This window comes from Lipophrys pholis, assembly GCF_963383615.2.
Source record: "Lipophrys pholis genome assembly, chromosome: 4".
NCBI lineage: Eukaryota > Metazoa > Chordata > Actinopteri > Blenniiformes > Blenniidae > Lipophrys > Lipophrys pholis.
Genome location: NC_137637.1, coordinates 838,410 through 857,613, shown reverse-complemented (window position 1 = coordinate 857,613; position 19,204 = coordinate 838,410). Strand labels below are relative to the sequence as shown.

General features: G+C 42.5%; 1 protein-coding gene across 1 annotated transcript in view; it reads right to left on the bottom strand.

Moving 5' to 3' along the window:
* LOC308108964 (receptor-type tyrosine-protein phosphatase T-like) overlaps window positions 1-14,761 on the bottom strand; it is a gene marked incomplete at its 5' end in the record, with an annotated part of 47,771 nt that extends 33,010 nt beyond the window's left edge. The window contains 2 exons of the mRNA XM_080462295.1: window positions 9,761-9,886; window positions 14,668-14,761. Coding sequence (XP_080318421.1) covers window positions 9,761-9,886; window positions 14,668-14,761 — 220 coding nt within the window. The remainder of the gene's footprint in view (window positions 1-9,760; window positions 9,887-14,667) is intronic.
* Window positions 14,762-19,204: the final 4,443 nt, after the last annotated feature.

The following is a 19,204-nucleotide window of genomic DNA, read 5'->3' as shown; positions in this document are numbered from 1 at the left end:
ACTCCGTCTGAGTCAGAAACTCAACCTGAAGTTTTTCTCGATGGGCTGGAAATGTGCCTATTTACAGTTTATCTGCCTGTGAGTTCACAGCGGGTACACAGTGCAAAGCCACAGCCCAGACTCCAACCAGGGATGTTCCTTTTTGAAGTGAAAAAAACCTTGTGTACATTTTACATTCAGTTTTTTTTTTTTTTTTATTAAATCTGATATATTTGTAATATGTGAATTCATTCATCCTAATGTGAGGAACCTCCAACTGGGACCTTGTTTACACGACAACGACATCAAGTGAAAACAGAAAACAAAGACAACGGTGCTCAGAGCCACTGAAAATGGAACTTTTAGAAAATGAAGCGCTGCTGCTGCACGCCACGGTCGTAGTAACTAGTAGTTCTGCACATGCTCAGTAGAGACCATCAGAACAAAGTCTCCTCCCTGGTGTCGTGACTCCCAGTCCATATTTAACAGGTTAACTCAATCGTTTTCAGTGTTTGTCGTTCAAATTAACATTTGTTTTCCAAAATGTTGCTTTTGCTCCGTCTTTTCTTAAATGAAAACACAGAAACTTTGTTTTTCCACTTGAATCGTTGTGTAAACGGGGCCTTAGTAACTCCTGCCCACTCAAATACGCTGATTTTTCCAATAAAGTGTGTCTTATCTCTTCCTCTAATAGTGTTTCCTTCACCTGTAATCACATTCAATATTGTCTTATGCTCTTTTTATATTCTGATCTTATCTGGATCTTCTGTATCTCAGCAGCAGCAGCAGCAGCCACATTTCCCTTCAGGGATCATTAAATCTTCATCCACTCAGACAGAGACTGTCTGTCACCGTTCACAACACTAATGAACATGTTGCTGTCATTATCCAGCTCCCAAAACACACAAGCTGCTATTCTGGGTCTGTTGTGCACAGATGTTTTTTTCAGGGGGGGAAATGAATGCTGCTTTTACACCTCCCGCAAAAAAGAAGTCACACAATCAGAATATATCCAAATATATGATGTATAATCAGGAGAAAGCACCGTCATATCTCAACAATAACACGCAGTCTCAAGGTGAGGTGAGGTTTGTAGGAGGAAAGAAGAAATAAGGGCAAAGGATATCAATTCCTCTTTGATGACTCTTCTACTGTGGCAGATTTGAGTCTGTCGGTTCCCACCTGAGCCCCACCAGCCTCCATTCTCTCTCAATCTGCTTTTCAGTTCTACTCCAGGAATTCAAGAGGACCTACAGAAAGTCCTTCTTGATACTTTCAGCAGGTGAGAACATCAAAAATGTAATCTGGGTTGTCTTAACAACGGTAATTATAATTATTTGATGTCAATACATTTCAGCCGTTTTGCATCATGTGGGCTCGGTGGTCGACTGACGCAGTATTGTAGTACTTGAGAACGGTCTTGACTCGCTTTCGGTTGTTTAAAGGCTTGGTCTCAGGTACTATGAATACCTGTTACCTGATACCTGGACTGAAATAGTCCTGAAATCTATCAGTGAGCAGCAAACAAACTGCAAACGATTTCAGCAACAAAATCAGACAAGCATCAAAAAGAATAGTGTTGTGCTGATACCGAAACCAGTATCGGGAGGGGGTGCCGATACCACACTAAAAGCTGGTATTGGCATCGGCGATACGCAGCGCCGTGTGTTTTTCTCTCTCCCGACTCTCTCTCACTGCTGCCCTGACTCCTGATCTATGTAAGGTGACGTATTCAGTGCATACCAAGGAAAGCCTCATATCTAGATTATTTGATATTTTAATTTAAATTTAACTACGGTTGCACTACTGTTTTACATGTATTTACCGGTACATGGATATTGCACTATTTTTTGGCATTTGTGAGCTAAAACTCAGGTTTAAGAAAGGTTTATTCTTTTTTCAGTCTCACCCATACCAGGTAGGAAATAAAAAAGTTGTCTTACATTTACTGTGTTGGTGTTTTTGTCCTGTTTCACAAAGGTTTAAGCAGCCAGATGAAGCCATAACAGCAATGATTTATACAACCAAATGAGTATGCAGTTCTTAAGAATTGGAAGAAAAACAGGCCATAACTTTTTTAAACACTGCGGTATAGGCAAGTATCCGTATCGGCAAGTATCAGTATCAGTATCAGCCAATACTATGCAATTGGGTATCGGTATCGGTATCGGGACACAACATTGGTATCGGTAACACCAAAAAGGAACAAATCATAAAGTGAGAAAGCAATAAGAAAATAAAGTAATAACAAGAGTGAAATAGCCAAGAACAGAATATGAAGTACAAAGTACACGTACGATCTGTTAGAGCTTCTGTCTCGGAGCAGAAAGCTTTGCAGAAAAAACTGTGAAAATGTTCCAGAGCATCAATAAAATCTCACTTCAGGCCACTGAGAGTATGTACAGGAACTTTTGTCTCAGGGGAGCGCTAAGTACTGGAAACGACATCTGCCCCCCGGTACACAGACTACTTGAACTCCTGCCCTCTGGGAGGCGTTGAAACACTTCTGTACACGTCTGTACATAATGTATACGAAGCTTTGCACTACTGTATGTTAGGGTTTCGCCAATCTGGATGTAGATCATGTACTGAATAATTGACACTGATCTCGTTTTCTGTGTAAACAGGGAAAATATTACTTCTTTGAAAAATTGCAGCATTTCAAAATACTAAGTGCTGGGTTTGAAATAAAACTATGCGTGTTGTTCTGTCTGACGGTGGGATGAAACAAACTCAGGTTCAAACAGCACTTGGATGCCACATTTGAATCTCACGACAAAACTCCAAAGTGAAAGCTCAAATCCTCAAGAACTGGATTGAGACTTTTGTCCCCAGGACGTCTCTGAAACGATGTCCCACCCGGCTGCAGATGGATGCAACAGTCAACAGTAATGAAATGTGTCCGTCTGAGAGGAAAGACGCCAGAAGATTCTGCAAGAATCCAATATAGGGATGAACCAATACCGGTGTAGTATTGTATATGGACCCCCCCCAATAGAATCTGGACCCCCTCCTGGGGTCCAGATTCCACTGTCAGATTGGCTTTTGGCGATCGTACAAGGTGCTGATTGGACAATCTGATTAAGCGCCAGCTCTACGGGACAAATTGTAATCCTCCAATAATCACGATGGTGATCTTGGTTCAGCTGCTCCCTCCTGGGATCCCCACACCTCGCCCTGATCCGACTGTCTGACTCGCTGGAGGCCCTCAATGATTCAAACAACCTTCAGTGGGATATGGTCTCCTATCTACGCCTGTATCTCACAGCATGGATTACTATTTAAAGCACATTGCATCAGACGCAATGTGCATGTTGCTCCGTTTTACATGTGACGTGTGCAACAGCATTAACGCTGAATCAGAAACAGTCAAACCTTCATCTCCGTCACTCGCTTTCTAAAGCTGTCCGCTCTGGAAATTGTCTTTTGAATCCAAAGTCCAGTAAGAAAAGAGCAAGTAGGACTCAGAGTAACAAGAGTCATTAAAGAAAACACAAGTCTTTGTGTCGCGCTGTGAGTTTGTCTTTTTTCCTCTTCTAGACAGTTTTTTAGTGTTTCTTTCACAGCTTCTGTCTCCTTTGTATACCCTCCCAGCCGAGTGTCTGCCTGCCCTTGTCTCTCCTTTGTGTGTGTGGTTTTTTTCCATTTACATGATTCAGGAAGAAAAAAAATCCTTTTGTATTCAACTACAAGTGCAGGCTTCTTTCTAAATCTTGCTCTGCCTTCCTGTCATTTTATTTCACGTTCTCTCTTTTTCTACTCCATTTCTGTCTCAATCTGCCATTTCTGTCCATTCATTTCCTTCTAATTGTCTTTTCTTATGGTTTAATTGTTCTATTTTTTTTTTACTCATCATTTTCTATCCTGCCTTCATTAAGAATAACGTTGAATACTGCAGCATGAGGTTTTCTGAACATCTGACATCGTCTGCATGGAAGTGTGTTCCGATGCTGTCAGACACTGACACACAAATATCAAACGCCCTCTTTTGGATTAGGATTTTCAATCACAGAGTAAGACAGAGATGTTTTTATTTACTAATGTGTTGCTCTCGGTCGTCACCTAAACTCTCTCTCACCTGGGTTGGTTCTATTCTTCCTGTCTCTTCCCCTTTCCTCACTTCAGCAGTGCCTTCACTCTTGCTCTCTGATCATTTCTCACATTTCAGATTGTGGCCGTGTTGACGGCTGCCGAAAACATCCAGCGGCTTTGATGTCTGATGTTTGCTGCTTCTGCGAGTTTGTATCGTTCATCCCAGGATTTCCAGGTAATAAGATGTGTGAGATATGAATGTTTGTGAAGGGCCAACAGTGTAATCGAAAGTCAATTTATTTTCTTTTGCAAAAGTGAAGGTTTCCAACACTGATGACAAAATGAAAATGTCTTTATTATCTGTTTGTTTTTTTGTGTGCATTTCTCAGTGTGTCAGTCAAGGTTACAAGTTGAATAAAACCAAGATAAAGGCCGGAAAACCTTTGGAATATTTTACTATTTGTATGTAACAGTAGTTTTGTAGTCAAGATGTCAAAACCTAAAACAGAGTCTAGACTAAAACCAGAGCGTCCCAAGACCGAGACTTTAAGGGGCCAAGACTGAGTCAAAACCAACAACATCACCTCACAGGACACAAAGCAACTTCTAATTACCTTCGCCAACGAAAGCTGGCCGAGAAAGCTTATGTTTTTGTCTGAGTGTATGTATTTTACCATCATTTCACCAAAAAACTACTCACTCTAATTGCATTAAATCTTCAGGGAAAACTTGTCATCATGGGACGTTTACGGCTAAATATTTCTGAATAAATCCCAAAAACTGAAAATATTTCCCATGCAAAGGGGATGAGAGAGGCTCCTCATGGAGATCAAAGGAGATCAGCGTCTGTTGCCATGGAGACGCTCCCTGCTCAGTGGTTCACACAGTGATGTAGCTACCTGACAGGCTAGTTAGCATCGATATGAGCTAACGGCTATCATGCTAGCAATGCTAACTCGGTTCCACAAACAAATGTGGCGTTGGTGAAATCATGCGCTCTACCGAGTGTAGCTCTAGTATTTTATGTTTTAGTCCATTTGATCTGAAACTTGACCCCTGGCAGGGTGACATGATGGTGCTGTAGTTGGATGCCTTGCCTCAAAGCAAGGATACTGGGGCGTAATTCCTGTTTGCATGTTCTTCCTGTGAACTTTCTCGGGGCATTAACTCTCCGTCCATGTCGGGTTAATTGGCGACCCTCAGCCGCATGCCGGTGGGTTCTTTGTAATGAAGCGGTGACGTGAACAGGAAACACTCTTGGCTCTCTCTCTCTCTCACCACAGTATCCAAGAGGGATGAACATATGAACCTTATAGTCAGATAGAAGGCGGCTGAGCAGAAGTGAGAAAGTTTTGAAGAATCTTAAAAATCTTAAGGACGGGGAAAAAAAAACTTCTCAGTCGAAGTAAAAACAGAAATGTTGGAATCACTCGACAAAGTCTGGCAGCTGTTTTCATCTCCGAAGGCCTGTACAATTCAATACATATCTCTCCATGTGCACCTGAACTAGTGGCTCTAACAAGTCTCTTTGGCATTTCGGCTCATCATCCATAATCGATTTTTCACACATTTTCTCACTCGTGAGACTCAACCATCGCACAGTTCAAATGTAGGTGATCAAAGATAGAAAAACACTCTTATCAAATCTATAATGTGTCGGCCGCGTGGGTTTTATCATTAGCATGTCAATACTGAGATGATGAGAGGAGAAATTAAAGCTGTGATTTCAATCCAATCATGCCGAACACTAATATCTCGGAGCTGTCACCACTATGGACTATATGACAGCGACGTCTGAATGGCGGAGCGATGGAAAGGACGACGCTGCCAATCCAATCTTATCAGATCTACAAGCTGTCAAGTGTGGCGTTACGCTCTATGACAAGCGTATAAACCGCATCAATAATGTGAAGGTGAAGCGAGAAAGAGGATTATATGATCAGCGGGTTGATAATGGAGATAACGACACAAAAGCAACGGGGTTATTTGCTCCGATTTGTTTACATGTGATGTTGGGAAAAGTCATGACACTGTTGGAGGGACGCGTGGACCGTTCTGAGCTTTACCTTGTTCCTTTTCCAGAATAATATGTAATAATAAGTGAAGGATAAAATTATCACCAGGTTTATTACATCTCACAATTAGCTTTCCTCAGTCGCCTTTGTTTGCATACGTTGAATTGTGTTTTTCATCAGTGTGTTATCTGAATGTCATTGGGGCATTATAAATAAAACAATCACATATATAATGCACAGGTTTACACTACAACAGCTCACAAAAACAGACATTTTGTCTCAGGTTCCGTTTAAAAGATAATATATTTGTCCCTGGCTTTTACACGGTTTACACAGAAACGGCAGACAAACTAACGCCATGTAGTTGATCTTCTGTTGGTTGCTTACCTTCGCCAACGAAAGTTAGGCAACCAACGAAGTTGGCCGAGAAGGTTATGTTTTCATCAGCGTGTATTTATTTTTATTGTTTATATGTTTGTATTTTACCAACTTTTCGGAGAAACTACTCACCCACCCGAATTGCATGAAATTCTCAGGGATGATTTGTCATCATTCAAGGACCAATCCATTAGATTTTAGGACGTCAACGGCTAAACGTTTCAGATTAAATCCCAAAAAACTATGAAAAAATTTCCCATTCAAAGTGGATGAGAGAGGCACCTCATGGAGGAGAGCAAAGGAGAGCAGCATCTGTTGCCATGGAGACGCTCCCTGCTCAGTGTTTCACAGTGATGTAGCTTCCTGACAGGCTAGTTAGCATCGATATGAGCTAAAGGCTATCATGCCAACGATGCTAACTCAGTTCCGCAAACAAATGTGGCGTTGGTGATTCTGCGCTCTACCGAGTGTAGCTCTCGTTTTTGTACTGAAATCACACAGCAGCAGTATATCAGAAAAGTTTCTGTTTTCTCTCGGTAACTCTGTAAAAGCAGCAAAAGCAGTAAAATGAAGCTTCTGAACGTCTCCTCTCACAACTTTTAAAAGTTCTCCTCATTATGAAAAGCTGGGCGTTCAGGCCGTGCGAAGCTTCATCAATCCCGTGACGTCCAGCATGAATGTCAGCAGACCGAGACAATTGGAGGAAAAAAAATGACTAACTGCTCGAGATGGACAAAGAGACTGACAGACAATTTGTTCCTGTCCTGCCTTATCAGATCTACAGCTGTCAGAGCGGTGTGTAGTTGATAAGTCGTCCATGATGAGGAGGGCTTATAGGCTGTGATTTCAATCACCCCTGACACCCGGCCGCCCACCATGATAGATGAGACAGATAACTGACATGAGACACACACACCGAGGGCGAGACGGACTGGCGTGACGTCCGTGCCCGGTCAGTCGTGTCAGAGCTCCAGTAAAAGATTTCAGCGTGGTGGAGTCCGCTCTCCCTCCGCCAACCTCCAGCGTGTCTGAGGCGGCGAAATAGAAACATGATGATGATGTATGGCAGCTGTAATTGACGTGACGGGGATAATCTATGATGGCGAGGGGAGAAAGCAGGGGGAGTTATGGGATCACTGAGAATGAGACAATAGACGATGGTGAAATCGAGAAATAGGGCTCTGTGTGGTCCAAACTGGAGAGAAATAACTCTTCATCAGCCAGAAACGGAGATAAAGGCGTGTTCAGTGACATCAGACGCTCACACTCTTTATTTCTGGCACCAGCCAATGACAAAGCTGTCAAATGAAGTGAGCTCCTGTAACTTTAACTGAGTTCTGTGTTTGTGTGTGGTTTGTACAAAGCACTGGAAATTCCATCACTGCCCTCGACTGACTGGATCTCAGGACATTCACAACCAAGGCCTCAGCAGCGCCGTCTGTCCACGGCAGCGATCAAATCGAATCGAAAACTAAACGATACGTTATGGATGGTTGTGCGTCTTGCAGGGAAACAGTCCGGGTAAACCGTGTTTTTTGAAAGATGGCGTGGCGGCAGCTCCAGCCAGAATGTCAACATTTGAAAAAGCTCCAGACTTTGTCAAAGAAAGAGTCTTGAATCCTGGAGAAAGTCTGGATGTAGTGAGACTGAAGGTTTTTCCACAGAGAATCCAGATGTGCAGAGATCCAGTGGACAAACAGGATCTTGTGACATGAAGCCTCGGGAACCTTCAGCAGTTTCTGTGACGCTGAGACGTCAACAAACTGGGGATGTCCCGCCACAATAAAATGCTGGAAATACCACTTTGATTGAGTGTGATGAGGAATTCCTTTCAGAAGTTATTGACAAAGTACTAGAGATGTAAATCAACAACTAAAACCGGAACCTGAATGTTTTCATTATTCCCCTTAGGATTCTGGGAGAGGAAGTTTAATTATACCTTGACAATAAGCATATTGAACCAAAACAACTGGTCGTGAGAGCCGAATGGCCTTGCAATACAAGTCTGTGCCACAAGATGGTGTATTGAGTCACTCAAGAAGCAGCAGAAGAAATATGCATTCAAAAAGACTTAAAACAGTGTAAGCAACGACTCAACACTGCCACCAGCAATGGAGACATGACTTCAACTACACGAAGTGCTCTTAAAAAAAAAAAAAAATCTCAAAATGCCATTGGCCCTTCAAATCATTTGCATTGCAGTGAATTCTAAAAAAAAAAAAAAATTGTCAGTCAAATAAGTAACCATGAGACCAAGCGAAGGAGGTGACTCAGGATATCCAGTGTGTAGGACACGGAACGTGTGAGGACGAAGTGTGTCGGACAGCGAGTGTGTTGGGAAAGTGAGGCAGTGGGCGGGATGCGGCGAGCCATGAGGGCAGCGGCGTGCCAGAGAGCACGATGGATCGACAGGCCATCTGATTGCCATTTGGCGTTTGACAAGTAGCGAGAGAGAAAGACCCAGCCGGGGTCACGTCACTCTGAATCTGCCAGCTGAGACGTCCAGAGGGAAGGACAGACGCTCAGAGAGGAAGAGCAATTTAAAAATCCCCACATATGAGAGTATTTGAAATCTTAAAGCTTTTATCTTTGGAAAAAAATAAATAAATACTGCGTCTGAGTTCCCTGATGCATATTTGACCAGACAGTGAAGAATCATGTATGATTGTCATCGATGTGTGAGTCTGACATGAGATCAGAGATCGGAGGGAAAATGTTGAATATTACATTCATTTGCGAGTCTGCCCTTGAAATTACAGAGTGTGCATGTAATTGTTCTTTTTTTTTCAAAAAATGTCATAAGAGCTTAACGTTACATTGCGTGTGTGTCTGTGCCTGAAGATAGAGGCATTATTAAAAAACAAACTCACTTTAATATTCATGCACAATTTGAGAAATATGACAAAACAAATACCTCATTTACATTGAGTGTCAGTCAGTATTTCCCAAAAAGTGTTATGATGGACACGTGGTTAGGACACTCTCTGAATTGGTGATTATGAAAAACGTGTAGACGGAGGCTCTGATTGCTGTCATGAAATCACACTAATGAGAAATCAAACCAGAATTTAAATGTCCTCATGTATGACCGTGCCCTGCTTGACTTCATCAAATCCTGAACCGGCTCATATTAATAATATTTTAATATTATAATAGCACTTTTATTTAAAAATGTCAAAGTGCTACAAGCACATTAAGAAGAAGCAAGACAAACACCAAAAATTAAGAATTCTAAAAAGACTGAATGTGAAGCCAAAATCCTGAATGTCAGGTAGTTTGTTTCAGCTTTCCATCCTCTGGCTTTTCCTTTAAACTCAGCAGAAAAGTCAGGAGAAGTGAGGTGTGTGGAGGCCTACCAGTGGGCAGGGCGGGGTCCATGGTGGGTTTCTCCCAGGAGTTGACTTGTTCCCAGGTGAATCCGTTGGTTCCCAGCGAGACGCTGTAGCCACAGCTGCTGTACGACTCTTCAAACGTGCAGCCGCCTGAACAGAGACAGAGAAACAAAGCACAGGCCTGTCAACCTCCAAACAACGTCTGTTAAGAAGGCACGTTAACAACTTTTGTTACAGAAACATTAGTTCCACTCTGGACGCTGTTTTCAAAAAGTTGCGTTTCCCCCGTTTCCACAGTCTATAACCTGCATCTATATAATATATTTCTTATCTATAATAACATGCTCTATAATCTCAGTGTATAATTATATTCAGTTACTAGCGTGTTACTGATAAACGTAGAGATCTAATAATTATTTAAAACGTGTTGTCGACAGCCTGCATTAGCAATGCTAACAATTCGACGCTAATGAAGCGTCAGCATTAGCGGACGGAGAGACGGAGGGAGTTCATGAGAGGAGGCAAAAGAGCAGCAACAGAAAGAGGGAAAGAAGGAAAGTGAGCGGAGAGCCTGAGTCTGGGGCGTTCCAACAGAGACTCAACATGATTAAGTCACAGTGTCTCATCATTATTTCATGGCCCGGCTAAGACACATTTTCCGCCGCATTAGCCTTCTCCGTTAGCCTGCAGCGCTCCGCGCACACATAAACACACTTCCCTAATTAGACATATGCTTTGACACACAACCATTTTAATTTGTTTTGAAGTATTTGAAAAGGGGGAACGTCATTGCTTTATTCATGAAATCCCTCAATGGCAACTTCCTTGTTTTGTGTGTGTTTTGGTGGGCTGTCGTCCTCTGAGAGCGAACAAGTCAGTTTAGACTTCGTCAAAACAAAAGAGGAGCTTTTGTCTTTCCGACACGAACAACCAAACGCTTGCAGCTTGAATCGGGAGCAGAAGATGAGAAGACATTTGGGTTTCGTAGGATTTAACTGCAGTCGTTCGGAAGAATCAAACTTTGACGTATAGGAAAGAACATTTTTTTGAAAATGTTTTTTTTAAAAACAACTTTGCTGTATTTTTATGTTTATTAAAGGGCTCATATTATGCAAACTTCACTTTCTAAAGGTTTTCCATCAGTACTAATTGTCCTCAGAAGTGAAGACAGTCTGTCCTCTCTGTCCCTGGCTTGTTTCAGTTTTTAAAAAGTGTGTTGCTCCAACCAGCCAATCAGAAATCAAACCCTATATAGTGTCATCGGGGGTTTAGCCAATCCCAATCAAGGTAGGCCCTCCCTTTGACTCCTCCCACAATTAGGCAGCTCTGCTCTGGCACATGGCACCACCAGAGGAAGTACTTCCTCCTCTTCCCAAGATAGGCACGTGTGGGTGGAGCCAGTCCAGCTCACACAGACACAGCAGATTCTGAATGTAGCTCCTATGATCCAATGTTCAAATGAGGAAAATCAAGGAGGAGCTAGAAACTTTGATTACAAGGTTTCATTGGATTCTTTAAACCAGATAGATTTACTCCTGTTGATTTCCGTGTTGTAAACCAGTAGAACTAAACCTTACTTTTTCCTGGAAACCACCCGTAAAAAATGGAAATGGTGAACGGATTTCATTTAAAAAGCACTTTTCCACAACTTCAGCAGTCCCAAAGCGCTTCACACTGTTAATCACATTCACCCATTCACACTCCAATGACGGCGGCAGCTGCCATGTAAGCCGCTCAGTCCACCCAATGGCAGAAGTTTGGGTATTTCTGTCCTGAATCAAACTGAATAGTTTTTCGACTCACTTTCAAATATTTTGGAAAAGTAGGTTTTTTTCTGCTCACATGTAAACTCTCAAATCTATAGCCAAAGAAATCAACAGTAGATCTTTGATTATGGCTCTTCAAGCAAGACTTACATCAACTGGGAAATAAATTTAAAGAAAAAAGGAAGAAAAGCCTTCCATCTATATTCCCTTTGAAAAAACAACCCCGAGCAACGAGTGAAGACGGGAAAAACACAATTTCTCTTACAGATATAAAAATAACAGCCTATGAATTAATCAATACTGAGGTAATTAGCCTTTATCGCACCCTCGTTGTTCAGTGATCTCATTAGAAATGAAGGGAAATCAAAGTGATCTCGTTAGAAAAGGGATATAAACAGGGAACGTGTGTGTGTGTGTGTGTGTGTGTGTGTGTGTGTGTGTGTGTGTGTGTGTGTGTGTGTGTGTGTGTGTGTGTGTGTGTGTGTGTGCGTGTGTGTTTGGGGGGGGGGGGGGGGGGGGCTGTGGGGGATCCATCAATATTCAACATCATATCTGCAAGTTTAACACCACGGTCGGGGGAAGTGTGTGTGTGTGTGTGTGTGTGTGTGTGTGTGTGTGTGTGTGTGTGTGTGTGTGTGTGTGTGTGTGTGTGTGTGTGTGTGTGTGTGTGTGCCAATGCCCCCGATCTACATTTTTCAGTACAACACCTCCCATCGCCTGCACACAAACATAATTACACACATCTTCATTGAAAAACACATTTCCGTGTGTGTGTGTGTGTGTGTGTGTGTGTGTGTGTATGTATACTGGAGTGTATGCATATGACCATGTGTATTAGTGGGACACCAAAACAAGCAGAATCCCTTCATCTCTGCTAATTAGCATCGAAGTTTCCGAGACTAACGTGAAATATTGATCAAGAAAAGTACAACAAGCTCGTTAACGCACAAACCTGCACACACAACAGCCACCGCCTGTAATGATCGTGTCCATATTCATAGAAGTTTATATCTAGCGACATCCTTCCCGCTCCTCCACCGTATGTCAGTGTGTCGTCAACATGTTTCCCGACAGCCGTCAACCGCTGCGAAACAACGTGGTGCTAATGATCCCGTAAATGAGCAGCAGCCAATGTTCCAGGTAAATCAGTATAAATCCATATAACGTCAGATATCAAGCAGAATAAGTCACGACGTCATCTCGTCCTCCAACATGTCACAAGCCTGTTTAATGTTGTGATACGAGTTTGAGCCACAAGGTGGCGTATTGAGTCATTAAAAGAAGCAGGGGAAGCAGAAACTCTGTTGTGTTTAAACATTGTGGAAGTTGAAGTCCGAGAGGTCACGTCGGCTTTGAAAAGGTCATTGACCTTTTGAAGCTGGATCAGTGAGTTCATTCAGGACGGTTTTATAAATGAAAGAGAGACGGTGGCGTGAACCTGATTCTCTCACTCAAAACAACATGTTTTATTGTCTTTTTAATGGTGAAAAAATAGGAAATTGTTTGCTTTTGGTAACCTCCATATTGATGTCATCCATACTTCAGTATTTTGGGATTTAAGTACTTTCCACTCTATCACCACTTTTGAGTTTCTACATTTGAATCCAAGCAAAGCGACTTCAATCTGTTTCTATGAATCAACATCATACAAATCACTTCACATCCTGATTTGCACTAAATGACTCAATATGATGATTGTTTCTGTGAAAACTGACTAGAAGCAAAGAATCGCTCACCTTGTTTTCAAATAATTAGAGTAGTTATTGAAATTAAAAGAACAATAGAGTGAGAGTGAAGAAATCTCAATGCATATTTAGTTTGCACGAGACTTTGTGAAACCAGTTTTCCTTTAGGACTTCCCTCATTGCAAATAAATCTTCTGGTATTAAAGCTTAGAAAAGTTCCTTTTAAGCATTCGACTGATTTTCCACTGGTTTCATTCCAAGTTTCCACTTAATAGTGCAAATAGCAGTTTTTTATTCAATTTTTTTCTGTAAAAACAGCGGCCGATATTGTGAACAAATTAACAGCCAGAAGGGAAATTAAAAGGAGTTTCTGCTGCCGCACTCAAGATGTAATTTACTTTCCCGTCAGCGTAGCGTTCTCACCGAAGCCTAATCAGCAGAATTACTTTTCACAAAATGCTAAAGGTTCAGTGCAAACGAGTTTACAGGAGCAGATTTCAAAGGTAAGTGCAGATATAAAAATAAAGGAACTATTAAGAAGTTTGTACTTGTTCATTTTTTATTCTAAACATTAGAAATTACATGTGAAGGGCATCCTTGTAATGAAAAACAAATTATTCAATAACATATTAAACTGGCATAGAAGAAATAGGCTGTTTAATTAATTTAATCACATCAAAATATGATGTGTACTTCAGTCTAATGCTGGTTTGCACTGATATAAAACCCCCACACTTAATGAACATTCACTTTTAATAAGTGAAGAGGTTATTGGGCAAACATGCATTTAAAACTGATTATCTGCTTGAGCTCGTATCTGGTTCATTTAACCACGGAAGCTTCATGTCGGAGATCAGTTTGACTTTCTAACAGTCAAACACGCCGGCGTTATACAAGCAGCGCTGGCGCTCGTCCAGGAACTCACATACATGCAGATCCAGAGAAGTGAACCCCCACGAGAGCAGCAACAAATAACCCTGAAGATCCTCACACACACACACACACACACACACACACACACACACACACACACACACACACACTCCCTGCAATGATAACACTTATTTAAGCAGAATCCTCCCGTCTTTCTCATGTGAAGATTGCCCCTCCCCCGAGGCAGCCATGGCGGCCATTAGAGGCGTTCATGTCAGCTGGAGCTAACGCAGTGCGACGGGACCCACGGAGCCACAAACCAGGGGGCGGCGCCCCGAGGCCACCGGCTCTGAAGAGTCTGTTTCCTGCTCACTTGGATAACATCCACCCTTCCTGGGTGGAGCCCGAACACGGAGCCAGAACACGGAGCCGCCTGGTCACCAGAGTCCGGAGCCCATCAGATCCTCCAACCGCGGGAACCAGAACTCTCATGGAGTGTTTTCCACTCGGTAAAACTTTTACTACCATCAGGGAGTCGTAGCCTTCATGCTACATTTTATAGGAATTACATTTGAGGACCGGAGAAGGAGTATCAGACTTCACGTACACGTTTTGCACCAGCAGGACTTAAAGTTCCTCCACCCGAATCCACACGGGAAAAATAAAAACTGGGTGTCCCAGTTGTAGGTGTTGATGTCCATCGCTGATACATTATCAAAACCTTTGTGAAAGAAATTCCTCATCACACTCATAAATATTTCCAGCATTTATAATTCGCCGAACATCCAACGGTTTGTTGATATTTTAGTGTCACAGAAACTCCCGAAGATTCCCGAAGCAAGATCCTGTTTGTCCTCTGGATCTCTGCACGTCTGGATTCTCTCTGGAAAAACCTTCAGTTTCACTTCATTCAGACTTTCTCCAGGATTCAAGACTCTTTCTTTGACAAAGTCTGGAGCTTTTTCAAATGTTGATGTTCTGGCTGGAGCTGCCGCCATCTTTGATATCCCACAATCCCTTGGGGCAGGTTTCCCAAGATGGCGTCAGTCAGGAAACATCAACAGAGAGGAGATGGTCTGGTTTTGGTGTTTTGTTTTATTCTCTGGTCAGAAGTGAGACTTTTATGGTACGTTGATTTTAAAGATTTCTTTCTGGTAGAGTAACTTTAAGTCTTCCCCACACTGTGATTTTAATAATCTTTTGCAGTCTCAGCCTCTCAAGCTGCATAAGACGAAATTAAATAATCATGTCTCCAGACTGTAAGAATGTGTAGAGCGGAATCCTGTGGAATGATTGCGTAATCACCGAAACAAATAATAAAGAACCCCGTAAAAAGAGGGGGAGGACAATCTGGAGGGTAATGAAACGGGAGCTTGAAGTAAGTACTTGTTAGCATCTACTAGCATTAGCATGTGCACGTTAGCTTTTCCTGTTGCGGTCTTTCTTTTTCCCAGTAAACACCCTCCATGTAAACAAAACTACCAGGAAGCAGGTCACAGCAGCAGCTGCCATCGCCACAGATATCTCACACCGTCCAGCACCAACCGGGCCGCCTGGTGAACGTTGCACACGGTGTGGCGTTCAGCCACCAATTCCAGCCCCGACCACAGATTTTACTGACGATTCTCCCACGATTCAATCTCTCATCTGCCGAAAACCACACAGTGTATTTGAGATAGGAGCTTTTAAAAGAAAGTATCCTACACTTAAGCTTTAGTTAGCCAAGTTCAGCCCAAGTTCATCTCGACGGGGCCGGACCAGTTAAATAGTGCCATAGTGCCGATATCAACATGTTGATATTTTCACAACATTAAACAATTAGTACCAAAAATAAGTAGAATCTCAACTTAAAGCCAATTTTAATGAAACCTTGTGGTGCAAAACATGGTGAAATGTCAAAAAAAACGGTTGCATTCTGGGTGTTCTTACACCCGTCCTGCGGGCCAGTTTTGGCCCACGGGCCTCATGTTCGACACCGCTGGTCAAGACTCAACCCGACCGCCACAGAAGGCACGTCACCTCAAAACCACTGGCACACCACAACAGGAAATAGATTTTCTTTTATTAAAACGTTCTTTAATTCTGACTTTTAAATATCTCTTTTTAGCATCATTGGTGTTTCATAGTTCCGTCCAAAAATGAGTTTTAAAGACTTAAAGACCCGTTTACATGAAGCTTTCACATGAAAACGCATCATTTTTGTGTTTTCCTCCCGTCAAGTTTTGAAAACGTCGTCCATTGCACGGAAGACGTTGGAGTCAGCGTTTCAGAAAATCTGTGTTTTCCCCCCGTTTCTATGGAGACGTAGTATTTTCAGTGTCTCCAGGTACCAGGGGAACAAACCCCCAAAAACGTAACAAAAGTTTTGCGTTTTCACTTGAGAACTTGATTTGGCCTTCAGCCGGAAATCTGAGAGTGTATTTGCTTGTATATTGAAGAGTATCTAAAGGGCCATGTAACTAGTACATGTATTATTCATGCATGCACGTGTCCGGGCTCATATTTTCTCCTGGCTGATTCGTATTAAATACACTGTCAGCTCACATGCCAAGCTCTTTAAGTATTTTCATTAAGTCGTTTAATACCGTATGCAAGCATATGGCATCTCCAGCCATGAACACAAACGTAGCCCGGAGCGCTCAAACCGAGTAAATATCTAAATGCCATTACTGCCACCCCAATAAACCTGGATAATGAGAGAAAAGAGGCAGCGATATGCGTGTGTGTGTGTGTGTGTGTGTGTGTGTGTGTGTGTGTGTGTGTGTGTGTGTGTGTGTGTGTGTGTGTGTTCTACAGAGGTGCAGGTGAACTCGCTCTATTCATACAACCAAAACATGACTTGAAGGAAATGGCCCAAGTCATGAAGTGAGTGGATTTGTGATTGAATGTGTGCGTCCGTGTGTTTGTCTGGAGAGGCGAGGTGACGGTAAGAGGAAATTAATGTTTACTAAAGAAACAGATAATGTGGAAAACATCCCAAACTTGTCTGACGAAAGCGGTTGGAGTCGTTTGAAACGCAGAGGGGCGGCGGGTTGTGTGTACCGACGGATGGAAGGTCAAGTCCAACCCGTTTCAGAAGAGGAAAAAAAAATGGTTGAGAATGAACGAAGCAGCGAGCGTCCCGTATGCTAAGCCAGACGCATTTAGAGGACAAACAACTTACAAGTTTTACGGCAATTGAAGGCCAACGGTTGTGTTTCTGAAAGCTTTCCTTGAGAGAATTCTGCTGTTTGCATGAGAGCAGCAGGGCAGTGAATACCAAACAAGCACAAAGAGAGCCGGGTGAAGCCAACACAAAGTGAGAAAAGCAGACGATAAAAGACAAAATGAAAAAACACACAGTAATTATTAGTGTTTTCTTTACTTGTGGAGCGAGTGAGGAGGCGAACGAATACCTGATCGCCTTTTAACCTGGCAGGTTTCAAACCCCGGATGCAGGTCTCGTCATTTACATCAGTGTCCTTTTCCAAATTCATCCACACACACACACACACACACACACACACACACACACACACACACACACAGACCAGGGAAGGACTGGGTGTTCAGTGTCTTGGTGAGATGAGGATCGAAGCACCAACAATCAGAAGGTGATTTATTCTACCAGGACATGAGAAACTATAAAATACTTTTATCTATTACATTTTATTTTGTGTGTGTTTGTGTGTGTGTGTGTGTGTGTGTGTGTGTGTGTGTGTGTGTGTGTGTGTGTGTGTGTGTGTGTGTGTGTGTGTGTGTGTGTGTGTGTGTGTGTGTGTGTGTGTGTGTGTTGTTACCGTCGCCAAAGAAAGTTGGCCGAGAACGTTATGTTTTCGTCTGCGTGTATTTATTTATTCATTTATTTGTTTGTTTGTATTTTTCCAACTTTTCGCAGAAACTCCTGACCCACATTGTGTGAAATCTTCAGAGACGATTCGTCATCATCATCCATGAGATTTTGGGACGTTAACGGCTAAATGTTTCTGAATCAGTTAACCAATGAAGGCGCAAACCGACTGAGTGACCAAGTTAAAAGAAACAGAGTGAGAAAGTGAGTCAAGTTAACATTGAACTGTTCTTATTCCCTCCGTTAAAAACGGCTTCTCATTTGGTCGACTGAAGAAATGAGGGCAAAAATACATTCAACTCGACGTGAAAAACATTCATCATGAAAAATTCTATTAACTTTAGAAGCTCCTGATTTTTAACAAAAAGTACGGATAAAACAAAAGTTGAAGACATAATGTCAACATACAAACAAGACAAAGTAAATAACCCAAACTCATCTCCGTGTCCTCCAATAGAAATGAAGCCAGAGCGTACAGGAAGTGAGTCCGAGGCTTCTTCTGCTCCGAGGTTCTCAGAACGAAGAGTTGCATGTTAAGTTTTCAAAAAACCACGACAATCTTTAACGTTATAATTCAAGACTGTCTTGTTCTGTAATCAGTAGGGATTCACCGATAGCACGTTTTAAAGTACGAGTACTAACCTTTACCTGCTTGCCAATACATAGTATAATATCGGTGTATCCCCAGTAATCAGGCGGTCACAATCTTATCTTAGTTCCCGCTTGGAAAGCAATCAAGTCCCTCAACGTAATGTGACGACGCTTTGCCAAACTGGAGTGTTTTAAATTAGTTTGAATGTTGCACTGTTCCTTTTTAATATTCCTCCCATGGCAGCAATACCCTCGGCATCATGCGCGTTGGAAAGACAAAGCAAATGTAAAAGTCCTGTCGGCTTTCTGTTGAGAAAACTAGGCTAATGCTAACTTCCAGGCTGGCCTACAAAAACATGTCATCCCTGTGGCGCTCCGTAATGAGCACATCGATGGGTGAGGGTGAGCGAGTGACTGAGAGCTTTAGTGATTAAGAGAGTGAGTGAGTGAAGGAGTGAGTGGAGGAGTGAAGGAGTGAGTGACCAAACAGACCAAAAGCCAAATGAGCAAATGACCAGATGAGTGACTGAGCGGGCGGGCGGGCGGAGATTTACCGTTTAAAAGGCCCCTCTGTTCTCGAGTGTGTGTGTGTGTGTGTGTGTGTGTGTGTGTGTGTGTGTGTGTGTGTGTGTGTGTGTGTGTGTGTGTGTGTGTGTGTGTGTGTGTGTGTGTGTGTGTGTGTGTGTGTTGAAGTGAAGGAAGTGTTTTCCTGAAGGGCCTATTG